We start from the raw sequence: 15,613 nt of genomic DNA, 5'->3' as shown, positions 1-15,613 counted from the left end.
CAATTTCGACACCAAGGTATAACAAGAGCAACAATGGATTAGAAATCTGAGTCTGGGTTTGAATCCTGTTTCTGCCATTTGATGATTTTGTGTTTTTAAGCAAGTCAAAGAACACTGAGTTTTCTCATTAAGAGAAAAATATTAATCCCTGCCCTAATGTATCTCATAAAATAATATAAAATGGCACTAATATATCTTTCAAAGTACTGTAGAAATGTTAAGAGATGACTACAGAAATGTAGTACTATTAATAACTAAAAACATATTGAAAATGAATGGTTTTAAAAATCTATAGTTTCTCTAATGGTAACATGTACTAAAGCAGTGATTTTCAAAACATACTATCCTCTCAAGCACACCCGGGTGCTGTAGACTGAATGTTTGTGTCCCGCCCCCCCCAGCCCCAAATTCACGTTAAATGTATTTAATTAAATGCATTTAGTTAAATGGTATTTAGAAGTGGGGCCTTGGAAGGTGATGAGGTCATGAGAGTATAGCCTTCATGAATGGGATTAGTGCCCTTAGAAAACAGAGGCCACAGAGCTTCCTTCCTCCTTCTGCCATGTGAGCACACAGCAAGAAGACTGCCATCTATGAAGCAGCACGCGGTCCCCACTGGACACAGAATCTGTTGGCAGCTTGACCTTGGACTTCCCAGCCTCCAGAAATGGGAGAAATACATTTCTGCTGTTTATAAGCCACCAAATCTATGGTATTTTTGTTATGGCAACTCAGACTAAGATACCAGTTGCAAGTAGGGATCACAAACTAAAGCAACTCCAAAATCTTTTTAATAAAAAAGTTCAAAATCACTGTTTTTGGCATCATCTACTGGTTTCTATCAAGGAACAGGCTTTCTAACAAGGAAATCAGGATTTCAGGCCTTACCCAAGAAAAAGTGTTGGGTGTTTTGAGACTAAACATAAATTGAATCCTGGTTCTGCCACATACTAGTTGGGTGACCTTTAATCTCAAGTCTGCCTTTCTTATTTATAAGTACTTGCAAGGGTATGAGCAGATTAAATAAAGTAATATACATAAAGCTACTACTACAATGACTGGCACAAAGTACCTACCTGGGAAAAGAAAGTAATTGTTATTATTACATTATCTAGCAATATTCTGGAATTACTAAGTCTAATTTGAAAAACTAAATTATGGAAACTCAAGAAAAATCATAAGCTCAAAACCACCCTGAATATGCAAACACATCTAAATAAGGTTTAATGAAATTAAAGGCAAGAGATTACGAACTGAAAGAGTTTAAAGCATAAGTCATATAAGAGACTGTCAAAGGAACAAGTCCAACTTGAGAGTAAGAGATAGATGGGGGAATGGAAAAAGATGGGTAGATATGAAAAATACAAATGAATGAATAGAAAAAGAAATAAAGAAGGATGCTCTAAAATTGGTTGAAGTGAGACTTCATAAATCAAGACCTAGGAAAAGGCTAAATGCTAGAGTATTTGCAAAAAAATAAGACGCACAACTTAAATTAAGTATTGCCAGGATAACAACTATGAATCCAAAAAACATGATGGGTCTCAGACGCTCAAGTCTTAGTCTTTAGTGGCCCTACCACTAAGCTTCTACTGCCTTAGTATGAAGAAGATTTTAGTTTGTTTTCTCTCTTTTTTTCCTTAAAGATTTAATTATTTATTTGAGAGAGAGAGAGAGTGCGCACACGCGTGCACAAACGGGAGGGGTAGAGGGAGAGACAATCTCAAGTAGACTCCACCCTGAGTGTAGAGCCCAACTTGGGGCTCCGTTTCATGACCCTGAGATCACAACCTGAGCTGAAACCAAGAGTTAGACACTTAACCAACTGTGCCACTCAGGCACCCTGAGTTTGTTTTCTTATTTATTAACAAAAAATATTGTCCCCTCTCTCTCAGTTTACCTTACAGGATACAGAATTCTCTGAATGGTTTTCTCGACTATACAGTGACATGGTAAAATGAGATCATTTCAAATGAAAGCTCTCTTTCTAGGGCAGGGAGAGAGTCTATATTACCACTAACTTCAGACTCAGCTGAGGCCTGCCTATGTTCCAATAAGGAAATAGAAAAGAAAAAGACAGGAAAACAAGCCACTTGAGGAGCACATAAAATTCACCACTATAACTCTTTTCTTCACAATATTATAAAGAAGCATTTTTCTAAAGAACTTTATTTTCTAGGATAAGCAGTTAATAAGGAAGACCAAAGCATCTATTTAAAGAGGGTAAGTTACCAACAATTATACAATCTTCTAATCAGCAGATTTTAATTTTATTTTCCCTCAGTGTTTTTCTTTTCAGTTCCTCATCTTCAGAGAACTTGTTTCAACAAAGTGAGAAGCTGAGCTCTAAACTTACCCGTAGCATGTATAGTTATTAAAAAGCTATTATTTTTACATATTTTTATTGAAGAGTGCTGGCATACTAAAGGACCAAGTTTTAGTTTAAGAAAGGAAGCAATTAAGACACATACCAACAATCAATGTCACATTTATTTTTATACTCCAGGTTAATTTTCCCAAACAATCTGTCATGGATCAGTTTCTAGATCCTCCTTATTCATGTTACAGTCTTACCTTTCTGTCTTCTAAAGCCAAAACAATCTCCGTTTTACCTTATGTGAGGCCTTCTACCACCTCTTTCCATTGTGCATCCAAAATCTATCTTCTGTTAGGGTTTTCTCACGTTTCTACTGTGTATCATAGTCAGGTCTCCAATTCTTAATTTCCTCCCCTGGTTTTTTCAATCCCCCTCTCCTCATTCTCATCACCTCTCTATCCCACTGTTTTAATTTATGGGATTCTTCTTTCTCTTTATTTCAAGGACCTTCTTTCACAGTAATGCATCTCGTATCCTCATCTCTTTTTTTATCAGTTTTTGTATGTATTACTTCTTTAGAAACTAAGGTTTTTCCTTTCTAGTCTTTATTCCAAGTATATCTATCAACCCATCTCTAGAATCCCAAACACACCCTCTTGACTATCTCATACCTATTCTTTCTACCCCCCCCTTTTTTTTAAAGATTTTATTTATTTATTGGACAGAGAGAGACACAGTGAGAGAGGGAACACCAGGAGGGGGAGTGGGAGTGGGAGAAGCAGGCCTCCCGCTGAGCAGGGAGCCTGATGCGGGGCTCGATCCCAGGATGCTGGGATCATGACCTGAGCCAAAGGCAGATGCTTAACAACTGAGCCACCCAGGCGCCCCTCTTTCTACCCCTTTTCTCTTTACAGTCACTAGTCTCCAGAATACTATTTGATACTACAAATACCCCTCAAACCCAACTGCCTATATAATTCCCTCTGCTTTCCAGTGATTACCTCTCCCATTACCTCTCCTCATATCCCTCTCTCCTACACCTGAGTAACCCTAATCTCGCACAAGCCATTGAACAACCTAAAATTCCCCAAACCTATCTCTTCAACACAGTTCCTCCTTTCCCAGTAAATGGTTTTCCCCAAAACATTTTAACAGGCTACTCAATGCTTCATTAATTCTGAGTCTTATCAACCAGTGTATACCTTCCATCAGACTTATTTGCCTGGAAAAATCAACTATCGAAATTTCCTCTTTAAACTTCCCATACCTTATCTCTGCATCACTTTCATTCACTAAACCCTGTTCCCAGTCTCTTCTCCACCTCTATAGCCCATGGTCACTCTCTAAACACCTTATCACTCCTCCCCTTACTCCCTACCCTCACTTCTCAGTACCTTCCTATTACCCCTACCAGTCTGCTTGGCTATATTTTCCATCTTTTCTTAGCCCTATTTTCAAGCTTTCTCAGTTCTCCCTTAAGAGACCTAATCTCTTAATCATCACCTCACTCCCTGAATTTGCCTCTTACACCACTAGGAAACTCTCTCTAGAACCTTCTGCTCCCTAGTTTTCTTTCCTTCAACCCTGCCTCAGGTGTTCTCATTTCCCTTAGCTTTTTTTTTTCTTAAGGTGTTTTTTTTTTTTTTAATTTTATTTATGTATTTGACAGAGAGTACAATCAGCGGGAGCAGACTCCCTCTGTGCAGAGAGCCCCACGTGGGGTTCCATGGCGGGACCCTGAGATCGTGACCTGAGCCGAAGGCAGACGCTTAACCCACTGAGCCACCCAGGCGCCCCTCCCTCAGCTTTTCTAATATCTAGTTCTTTCGGTCTTCTTACTCTTCCCAAATCCTTCCCTAGTTGTTCCCGTAATTCCCCTCAACTTTTCTCTCAGTCATTCCCCATGTCTCTCAACCCTCCCCGACAGGTATTCCCCGACTTTTGTCACCTCTACTACCTTTCCTTAAAGCTCCTCCATCACTTCTTCTGGAGGTGCCTCCTACATCTCTTAAATTATCCTCTCGGCTTTCTCAATCTTTGCCTCATTCCCTCCTTCTTTCAATACTACTTGTCCTCCAATTTCCATTGACTTGGCGCCTCCCCTAGTTCCCAAATCCGCCTTCAACACCATCTAAACGTCTCCAGGCCGCCGCCAATATTCTCTCCCATCCTTAGCTTCCCTTGCCGTGCCGCTCTAAACGCCCAGAAACACCATTCTCCAATGGCTGGGGCCTGGCCTCTAGGGAAAGGGGGTATGGGTCACGTACCCCATTCGCATCTTGGCTCCGCTCTGACTGCCCCCGCTGCCAGGGAGAGGTGGGCGAGAGGGCAGGCGGCCGAGGTGCATGCTCTTCTCGAGGGCCGACATGAAGGGAAGGCCTCAGGTAGTCAAACAGTAGCCTAAGCTTCGTCCCACGCTAAGTGCGGCCCAGCCGGTCACAGCTCGCTCCCCTACCGACGCCCAGTGCCTTTGGACAGCACCCAGCTACCGGCAGCACCGCCCACCGCCCACCGGCTCCGTAAACTCCGCCCCCTCTCCTCAGCGCTTCCACCGGAAGTGCGCAACAGCCCTCCACAAAGGAAGCTGGGTAACGGAGTCTACGGATCTCTCAGACCTCAAGCGGAGACCTCATCGACCCTCGCCGGAAAGACAAGCGCTCCTGAAGGCAATGCACCCTGGGCAATGAAGTCCTCAAAGGGTCTATCCCTTTGCGCTTGCGCAGCTGGCGGCGACAGTGGCCAACCTCGCAGAGGTAGTGTAGCAGAGCATGCTGGGTGTTGTAGTCTATTTGCGGGAAGAAGTCTTGGCGCCTTTCCTTCTCATCGCTTCTTTCAGACTGTTACAGGAAGAGCCGCTTCTTCCTGCTTCCCAGGCTGCCCGGCGGCTCCGGTTGCCGGGGAACGCAGGCGCCTTGGGAAAGGATGGCGGGAGGACACGGCTTAGGTGCTGTTCAGTTCAGAGCCGGAGTTCTGTTGGTGAGGAAGAGCTCTGGCTCGTCATGAAACAACGAAAAGGCCAGGGGCCTTTGGGCGTCCGTGGCCGTAAGAAAAGAGGTAACCTGAACGACCAAAGGTTGAGGAAAGAGGAATGAGGCGGAGTTAGGGGAGCTAGGTGTAAAGAATTCTAGGGAGACTCCCACACGCGCCTGTAAAAAAGGGGGGGAGAAGGGAAGGAAGGGGGAAACAACCAAGGAATCAAAAGGCTAAAAGAGAAGGCAATTGGCCCTGCAACGAATGGAAAGGAAATAGGGGATGAAGTGGGCGGGACAAAACGGGCGAATAAACGGGGCGAGGTGAGGGCTAAAAGGGTACAGGCAGAACGTTCTAAAGAAAGGGAATAAAAAATTCTAGGAACTTTTTTAACTTTTTGAAGTGAGATATATCTGACATTTAACATTATCATAGCTTTAGGTTGTACAGCATGATTGAATATTCGTATATATTGTGAAATGATCACCGCAGTAAGTCTAATTAGCATCTATCACCGTACAATTACTAAAAAATTTTTTTCTTGTCATGAACATTTTTAAGATGTACTCCTTTAGCAAGTTTAAAGTACAGTACACTATTAACTATAGTCACTGTGCTGTACATTACATCCCCATGACTTAGGAGGCTTTTGATGTAACAGTTAAATGTGTGTCTGTGTGGGAGGGTATACCTTTGGAGTTCCACATGGACGGGAAGACTTCTAAGTTGGAGAGGTGCTATGTCAATAATTCTAATAGGCAAGGATCATGTTTTATACATCACTGAATCCCCAAAAAGTAGCACAAAGCAGGAGTTGGTAAATGTTGGCTGAATGAGTCAAACATGAGACAATCAGAAAGCATGAAGGGCTACAGGCAGGAGTTGGGAAAGATAGTTGTGGAGGAGAGAGGAAGAAAGAGTAGGGAGTGACCAGGTGTGGTAGTGTTGGAGTGGGGGTGAAGGCCTGAGGATCTCTGAAGGATCTGAGAGGATGAAAGCGTGTGTAGTAAGAGGACCTTATCAGGATAGTAGGCTTAAGGAGAAACCTGCTTACCAGAAGAGCAGGGAAATGTTAGCTGCAGAGAAAAGAGTCGCCCTAGTAACCTAGGGCAGATGAGGAAACTGGAAATTGAATCTCTGTGGGGCTGCCTCCAAACAACAAACTTTGTGTGACTTTGCCTTTATAGGTAAAATGGTATTAAGAATAGTGACAGTACATTAGGCCATTGGATTGAGACTGAATCTACTGTCTGGAAATGAATCTTATCCAAGCTGTTTAAAGATAACTAAAGCAGTTTTGAGGCAGTACCTCTCCTGCCAGGAATGATGGGATGATATGAAATAGAAGCATGGATATATTCAGTGTTGGTGCTCCCAGTGCCAAACCAGTCAAGCATATTAGGTTGATAGGCAGATAAAAATAGAAATAACATAAGAATGTACTTCTTGCTATACCATGTGTATATATGCAATAATGCTCATACACACAACTGTGTGTTGTTTTTATATTGAAACTAGTTATCCATAAAGATTACACTGGGTCATCTTGGACTATAGAGAAAAGAGAAGGTGTTTGCTTTAGAAATCCAAGGACTTACTTATATAGATCTCCTGATCTGACATACTCCAGTATGTTTTCTTCTTGTTAGGCATGAGCACTCTCCAGGTGAAAAGTAAGAGGAATAGAAAGGTGTGTGTAATATAGGAATGGTTTCTTTCTTTTTTTTTTTTTTATTCCAGTATAGCTAACATACAGTGTTACATTAGTTTCAGGGGTAAAAATGTGGTGATTCAGCTATTCTATGCGTCACCTGGTGTTCATCATAAGTGTACTCTTTAATCCCCGTCACCTATTTCACCCATCTCCCCACCTCTTTTCTGGTAATCATCAGTTTGTTCTCTATTGTTAAGATCTGTTTCTTGGTTTGCCTCTCTTTTTTTTCTCCTTTGTTCATTTGTTTTGTTTCTTAAATTCCATATGAGTGAAATCATATGGTATTTGTCTTTCTCTAACTGATTTATTTCGCTTAGCATTATATGCTGTAGCTCCATCCATGTTGTTGCAGATGGCAAGATTTCATTCTTTTTTATAGGTGAATAATATTCATATTCCTATATATATATAGTTTCTTAAATCTTTAAGTCATTATTAGGAGATAACTATGAATGGAAGACAGTCAGGGTTATTAAAGGAAAGTTTTATAGAAAATCATGATTAAATGCCTTTTACATTTATTATCTGTCTGAAATCCAATAAATATTATAAAAATCAATCAATATTCTCAGCCCAGTACTGTATTAAAAAATAGTGGCAGAATCTGAAGATGATAGTGTCTGTTTTCATTGACTGAATGATTTTGGCAGGAAAGAAAATGCACAATTTAAGGTGGTCTTTATTGAAATGCTGAGTCGTATGACTTAGTCATACAATTTAATCATTTCAGCATTGAGTGAAGGGAGTCATTGATGTTTCATGTTTAGTGATGGTTTTAAAGTAAGAGAGGTAGGGGCGCCTGGGTGGCACAGCGGTTAAGCGTCTGCCTTCGGCTCAGGGTGTGATCCCGGAGTTATGGGATCGAGCCCCACATCAGGCTCCTCTGCTATGAGCCTGCTTCTTCCTCTCCCACTTCCCCTGCTTGTTCCCTCTCTCGCTGGCTGTCTCTATCTCTGTCGAATAAATAAATAAAATCTTTAAAAAAAAAAAAAGTAAGAGAGGTAAAACCTGGGCATTGCAATAGTAAAAAACAACATTACTTGGAAGAAAAATTTCAACTACTTCTGAGATTTTAAAAACCTATATACTATATCATTATTATTTTTTTTTAAAGATTTTTTTTATTTATTTGACAGAGAGAGAGACAGCCAGCGAGAGAGGGAACTCAAGCAGGGGGAGTGGGAGAGGAAGAAGCAGGCTCATAGCAGAGGAGCCTGATGTGGGGCTCGATCCCATAACGCCGGGATCACACCCTGAGCCGAAGGCAGACGCTTAACCGCTGTGCCACCCAGGCGCCCCACCTATATACTATATCATTATGCTTATATTTTTGAAATGGTATCTTTTTTAATTGAAGTATAGTTGACATGCAATGTTACATTAGTTTCAGGCGTACAACATAGTGATCTACAAATCTATATGTTATACTATGCTCACCACAAGTGTAGCTACCATCTGTCCCCATACAACACTATTACAATATCATTGACTCTATTCCTTATGCTGTACCTTTTATCCCCGTGACCTATTCATCCCATAATTGGAAGCCTGTATCTCCCACTCCACTTCCATCTATTTTGCCCATCCTCCCGCTCCTCTCCCCTCTGGCAACCATCAGTTTTTCCTTGTATTTATGGGTCTGTTTCTGCTTTTTGTTTGTTTAGGTTCCACATGTAAGTGAACTCATATAGTATTTGTCTTTCTCAGTCTGACTTATTTCACTTAGTATAATACCCTCTAGATCCATCCATGTTGTTTGAATGGCAAGATCTCATTCTTTTTTTAAGGCTGAGTAATATCCCATTGCATACATACACCACATCTCCTTTATCCATTTATCTATCAGTGGCTACTTGGATTACTTCCCCATCTTGGCTACTGTAAATAATGCTGCAATAAACATAGGGGTGCATATATCTTTTCTAATTAGTGGGGGGTTTTTTGTTCTTTGGGTAAATACCCACTAGTGGAAATTACTGGATCATATGGTAATTCTGTTTTTAATTTTTTAAGGAACATTCATACTGTTTTCCACAGTAGCTGCACCAATTTACATTCCCACCAATGGTGCATGAGGGTTCTTTTTTCTCGACATCCTTGCCAACATTTGTTATTTCTTGTCTTTTTTATTCTAGCCATTCTGACAGTGTAAGGTGATACTTTGTTGTGGTTTTGATGTGCATGAAATGATATCTTTCAATTAAAGAGGAGCCTGTTTTAGCATGTCTTAAGTGTTTTTTTTCACACAACAACAACACAATAATACACAATGTAGTTATCTGCAGCTATTCTACTTCATGTATACATGAGAACATAGAATAAACATTCTCTATAGAGACTAAAATGCGTTCTCATTCAAAAAGCTGGTTATGTTTCTATATTTTGTCTAAAGTTTGACTTAGTGTTTTTGGATTCCTCCACAGGTTTGAGTGATATTTCTCCATCTACAAGCCTTACCACCTCTGGTTGAAGGCCAGCTCGCGCTTTCTGAAACTTACGTCAATAAAGTCATATGGAAGATTGCAAAGCCTCCCACTTGTGTGTACTTGTCCGAGTGAGATGGTGGGGAGAAACATCAGACGAACCCTGTTTTGTCCTAGGGACACATTGCAGACTAGAACCAAAAGCTGTGAGAACAACTACACGTTATGCTGTTCGCTGTGGTCCAAAGCAGTTTACACTCTTATCTAACTGGTATGTTTTTGTCTTATCATTTTACCTGCAGGCCTATAAACATGTGTTACGTTGTTAGCAGTAGGTGTTATTTGTACATAGTATCTATGGCTTTTTTATTGAGTGGAAGAAGCTTTATAATAGCCACTGTTTATTGAGAGTATACGCTGTGCCAGTAGTTGATATATTATTTCTAATCGTTAATAACCCTGCAAAAAGACATTTTCTGTTTTATAGGCACGAAACTGATGGTTCAGAGCTGAAATGAATACTCTTTAAGGTTACATGGTTGATAAATGGCAAAAGTAGGATTCGAACCAATTTCTGTCAGACACCAAAACTCATATCTTTCACCACACCATGCTTCTTTAAGTAGTGAACTGTAGTCTCTGCTCTGGGACTATATTATTCTCAAGGGAAGAGATTTTATATATATATATATATATATATATATACACACACACACACACACACACACAGATCTAAAAGTAAAAAAGTATATAAGTGTATATTAGAATTTATGTATATATATATAATGTATATATCATATATAAATTTGTATATATTATGTGTGTATATATATACACTACATATAGTACGTATGTATATAAACTTTACTAACAGTGCAAGATAACACATGCTGAATGAGTGGGTTAGTGAATTAGTAATACAGGTTTTCAGAGAGGGAAGGATCCCTTTACAGGAAACCAGGAGCCAAGATTTCTTCATTTCTGTTCAAGGAAAGCATTCTAATGTACTGTATTTCTTATTCGGTCAGTTTTCACAGAAACACATTTTGGATGGTGGGGTTATATATCAAATCAATCCAGTTCAAGTCAGTAAAAATTAAGTATCATGTAAACATTCTTGGTCTTAGAATACTAGAGAGTCAGAGTTGAAATAAACATCAACTGTCCTTAAGAAGCTTATAGTCTATCAAAAAATTTTGAAAACCTCATAAAAATAAAGAACAAAAATTCAGTCACTCAAAAGATATATATTGAGCACTTATCATGTGGATCATTGTGCTATAGGCACTGTGGGAATTATAAAAATGAATCAATTCAATCATAATGGTATCTAATTCTAACTAAATTCACAGAGTAGTTTAGTTACAATACTAGGTAGGAAGTGATAAGTACTATTATAGGATACCTGTAGATACTCTGGATACTGTAAACCTAGTTTAACAAATGAAGAGTAATTAAAAATTCTTTAGTAGGAGAGAAGATACCTATTAATATGATAATCAACAGATCGACATTTATTTAGGGCACCCTAAAGAATGCATTTGAACTTTATCAGCTGCAGGATTTGGGGAAAGTCCTTTTCCATTTCTGATCCCCTTTCTCCTCATCTGTAAAATAGGATTAGATTGCTGCCCTTTCACCTTGCTTTTTCACGAAGAAGCAACCTGGTTGAATGAGAACATGGGCTTTGAAGTCAGTCTTGAATTGGGACTCTGGCTTCAGGATTGGATGCCTGTGTGCTGCTGAGATGTTCCTTAAGATCTTGGAGCCTCAGTGTCCTATTAGTTAAATGGGGATAATAGCACTACTGGCAGGAATTATTGAGAAGATTAAATGAAAAAAGTTGTGTGAAGTGATTGGTCCACTACCTGGCACACTGTAGGTGTGAGTCTTATAAAAATACGAAGTCTTGGGCACTGTGGGGAATACAGAAACTGTAGATGTAGTCTCTGATCAGAAGGAACTTACAGATTAGTTGAAAAAAACAAAACTGATATGTATGAAATAGTTGTAAGCAGTGGCAGACAGTAAGTAATTAAATGTCTGATTACTTGGCACATATAGTAAGTACCATATGAATATTCCAGGAAGTTATTAAGAGCTAAGTTCATCATAAGTTCTTAGGAAACCAAAATCCTACTTTTGTGCACTAATTGGCTGCTTGAATTTGAGCAAGCCATTTCATCTTCCTGGGCCTTTATTTTCCCATTATTAAATTGAAGGGGTTAACCACCAAATGGGTCAGTATTCAAATTTGTAAACCTAGTTAGGGAAGAAGCTTTGTAGAAGGTAGGATTTGAATAGGAGTTGGATGAGGTGAACCTTGTAAGTGAGGCCCAGCTGTGGACATGAATATGACGTGTTTATTAGAAAATGAAGACACAGATCAAACATTAGTTCACAAGATCTGTGATCTAACTGAAAACTTGGAAAATGTGTAACTATTTCTTAAGCTATGTGGTAGGTATTTGGTTTATTATTCTTGTATGTACTCTTTTGTATGCATGTTTCATTTGAAAGAAAATAAAGTGCATGGTTCTGAGCATGAGGAAGCAGCCTGGTGGACAGCCTGGCAAAGCCAACACCGGCCCCAATCTTAAGTAAGCCACCACCAGGCTTTAGGAGACACTAGGCTCATCGGAGCCCCTCCCGCTCCTGTAGACTAGCAAGCTGCAGCAAGCAGAAACAGTTGGGTTCTTTTAATCAAAACAGCAAAACACTGAAAAGGAAGTTGAGAGAACCCCACTCTTTAATAGTCAAGCCACACACAAGCCTTTCTAAACCCTGTAATCATTGCTAATTACATCAATGTAATTTTTTTTTCCTCTGTGTGAGGTGTTTGTCATTCTTCTCTAAAACTTTATTGTTCTTTTTGGTCATGGGTTCACTATTCCCCAGCCCCAGACTGATGTGGTAGGTGCATGTTTTATTTGAAAATAAAATATTTTTTTAAGTAAAAAGTTCTGATGTATACCCTACCCATTTCCAAAAAAAAAAAAAAAGAAAGTAAATGAAAAATATCTGTGTATGTTGTAATTATTTCTGATTAGATATGCTGTGCTGGTGGAAGTAATCACCAAACTTGATCATCTTCCAATTGGTAGAGTTCAGATCAGTGGACTAGCCCAGCTTTCTCCAACCCATCATATCAATGGATTTTTACCATTGTTTCACCAACATCCAAGAAACTTGGAGAACCTCCAGGTAAAAATATTTTAATTCTTTTCTGCATAGAATAGAACTTTTCGCCAAGTAATTGAGTCTGCTTGTAGAATGGATAGGTGCATGACTCTCATATATCATGCTAATTCCCACTTCCTGCCTTTGTTCATGTTTTTACTCAAAGACTATAATGTATCTTACTTATCCAAATCTTCTTGGTGCTTTACTGCCCATCTCAAGTGCCAGAAATCTTTCACAGCTGCTGCTGCATTCATCTTCTCTGTACTCTTTATTAAATTTATAACATTGATTATATAATCATTGTTCAGTTAAAATCCTACAGAATCTCTAAAATTAGTAGTCTCCCTTATTTCCTTTCTTTAGTTTCTAGATTCCCTGGGAGGCAGGACAGTGTTTTCTATTCTGTGTTTTTCCCACAGCTCCTAACAAAGTGCCAAGCAATAATTGCTTGTTTGACTCATGTTAAGTGGTATCTTTGGTATGTTCATTCATTGATTCAGCCTTCCTTTTTTTGATACATTATTATGTGCCACTAAGGGCAATGGAGATAAGAGATGATCTTTTCATGTAGTTTTCCAAAGTCATGTAGGAGGAAATAGAAGAATAACAAGTAGAATGCAGCGTGATAGGTGTTATGCTTCGTGTATGTACAGGATGGTGGGGAAGAACATAGAAGGGTCCTTTTCTGAGGGAGACTCTTTGAGAGTGCTTCCTAGAAAGTTCTGAGTATTCAAATCACTTAGAAATTTCATGTTTTGTACTTTGTCAAATGTATTCTAAAATACAGAAATTTAAACAGGTATATAAGAAAATAGTTTTATTTTATTTATTTTTTTTAAAGATTTTATTTATTTATTCGACAGAGATACACAGCCAGTGAGAGAGGGAACACAAGCAGGGGGAGTGGGAGAGGAAGAAGCAGGCTCATAGCAGAGGAGCCTGATGTGGGGCTCGATCCCACAACGCGAGGATCACGCCCTGAGCCAAAGGCAGACGCTCAACCGCTGTGCCACTCAAGCGCCCCAAGAAAATAGTTTTAAAAATATGAGAAAAGATATACAGCATTACCAGATGTAAGAACCTTTTATAAAACTACCAGCACAGGAATGGCTGGCTCAGTCAGAAGAGCATGTGACTCTTGACCTTGGGTTCCTGAGTTGGAGCCCCCCACCATTGGGTATTTCAAGCGCCCCAAGAAAATAGTTTTAAAAATATGAGAAAAGATATACAGCATTACCAGATGTAAGAACCTTTTATAAAACTACCAGCACAGGAATGGCTGGCTCAGTCAGAAGAGCATGTGACTCTTGACCTTGGGTTCCTGAGTTGGAGCCCCCCACCATTGGGTATTGTGATTACTTAAAAAAATAAAAATAAAAAACTGTCAGCACATAGTCGTGTTGGTGCAACAGAATAGAGTCCAGAAATAATTCCATCTGAGTGAAAGAACATAACATTTTCTATATTGTATTTATCATATTTTTATATATAATATATTAAATTTATAAAGTGACTCCTTATGTCGGTAACTTTAGGGTGAAGGGAGTCTGGTTTACTCCTGTTTTTCTGATAATGATACAAAGTCACATTAGATCTGCAAAACAGTTTGGCATTCTGTTTCAAGAGCTATAAAATTACCATATACCATTTACCTTGGTAATTCTGCTCTTAGCATCTTATCTTAAGGAAATACCGTAAAAAGAGAGGGAAGCTGTATGCCTAGGTCTGGTTATGGAAATACACTTTTAATATTGAAAAAATGAAAATAAGTTATTCCACAATATTAAAATTATAGTCTATTAGTGGAAAATTTTGTTTCCATAAAAACAAAATTGTGTAGTCATGATTGTGTAGCTACGTGGAAAAATAGATTTTGGATTGATGACAAAAGAGAATTAAAATTAAATACATAATCAATGATTGGGGAAAAAATAAGGAAAATTGAAAATAGTTGGAGTATAGGATTCTAGGTGGGTTTTTTCCTGTTTTTAAAATTGAGATATAATTCACATGTCATAAAATTCACCCTTTTAAAGTATACAATTCACTGGTTTTTAATATGTTCACAGTGTTTTATAACCATCACTACTATCTTAATTCCAGAGCATTTTATCACCCCAAAAAGGAGTACTGTGCCTATTAGCAGTCATTTCCCCTTTTCACTCTTCCGCAGTCCCTGGCAACCAATAATTTAACTTCAGTCTATATATTTGCATATTCTGGACAGTTCATATAATTGAAATAATATGTTATGTAGCCTTTTCTAACTGGCTTCTTTCACATAGCATGATGTTTTCAAGGTTCATCTTTGTTGTGGCGTGTTTCAGTGCTTCATTCCTTATTGTGGCTGGATAACATTCCCTGCTACGGGTAGACCACATGTTGATCCATTCTTCAGTTTGATAGCCATTCGTATTATTTCTGCTTGACTACTATGAATAATGGCAGCTTCTGTGGACATTCATGTACAAGTTTTTTTGTGAACATATTTTCATATCTCTTGGTATACACCTAGGAATAGAATTGCAGTCATAGGGTGAGTGTGTTTAACTTTGAGGAATTGCCAGACTGTTTTCTAAAGTGGCTGCATCATTTTTTTTTCCGTATTTAAATATCAGTTGATAAAATAATACTTGTGTATTTTTTATTTAAATGTCATTGGGCTTGTTGGGAAATTGTATAGAGATTTGGAGGCAGAAGTTAGATTTTAAAAGATTATGGAATAAGAAAATAAGTAGTAATTAGAGATTTCTATTTCCCAAATAAGTGTCAGTGAAGGGAGGGAGAGGAGGGTGTGATCTAATGGAAATAGCACTAGAGTTTGGACATGGACAAACAGTTATGGCCAGTGGAGAAACCAGAACAGAAATGGTTACAAAACAATTCCGATGTTCACTTGTCCTCTCTGAGCTTCCATATCCTATCTTGTAAACTGAACATACTAAAACTTTTACCTCACAGTGTTGTTGCAGAGATTAAATGAGATGACAAAATATGGAAACACTT

General features: G+C 38.9%; 2 protein-coding genes and 1 long non-coding RNA gene across 3 annotated transcripts in view; 2 read left to right on the top strand and 1 right to left on the bottom strand.

The window, feature by feature from the left end:
* The window catches only part of PPME1 (protein phosphatase methylesterase 1), an 83,918-nt gene extending 79,053 nt beyond the window's left edge, over positions 1-4,865 (bottom strand). The window contains exon 1 of the mRNA XM_040631319.1: positions 4,585-4,865. Coding sequence (XP_040487253.1) covers positions 4,585-4,685 — 101 coding nt within the window. The 5' untranslated portion in view covers positions 4,686-4,865. The remainder of the gene's footprint in view (positions 1-4,584) is intronic.
* Positions 4,866-5,242: 377 nt separating this feature from the next.
* On the top strand, positions 5,243-9,533 carry LOC121102881. Its single transcript, XR_005834984.1, has 2 exons — positions 5,243-5,371; positions 9,425-9,533. It is a non-coding gene; the product is annotated as an uncharacterized LOC121102881 (long non-coding RNA).
* Positions 9,534-11,968: 2,435 nt separating this feature from the next.
* The window catches only part of C2CD3 (C2 domain containing 3 centriole elongation regulator), a 123,493-nt gene continuing 119,848 nt past the window's right edge, over positions 11,969-15,613 (top strand). Inside the window, exons 1-2 of the mRNA XM_040631318.1 lie at positions 11,969-12,024; positions 12,475-12,628. Coding sequence (XP_040487252.1) covers positions 11,969-12,024; positions 12,475-12,628 — 210 coding nt within the window. The remainder of the gene's footprint in view (positions 12,025-12,474; positions 12,629-15,613) is intronic.

The sequence above is a fragment of the Ursus maritimus genome, unplaced genomic scaffold, assembly GCF_017311325.1.
Source record: "Ursus maritimus isolate PB19 unplaced genomic scaffold, ASM1731132v1 scaffold_16, whole genome shotgun sequence".
In the NCBI taxonomy this organism is placed as follows: domain Eukaryota; kingdom Metazoa; phylum Chordata; class Mammalia; order Carnivora; family Ursidae; genus Ursus; species Ursus maritimus.
Note: the sequence above shows the minus strand (reverse complement) of the source record. Positions and strands in the feature narration are given on the sequence as shown.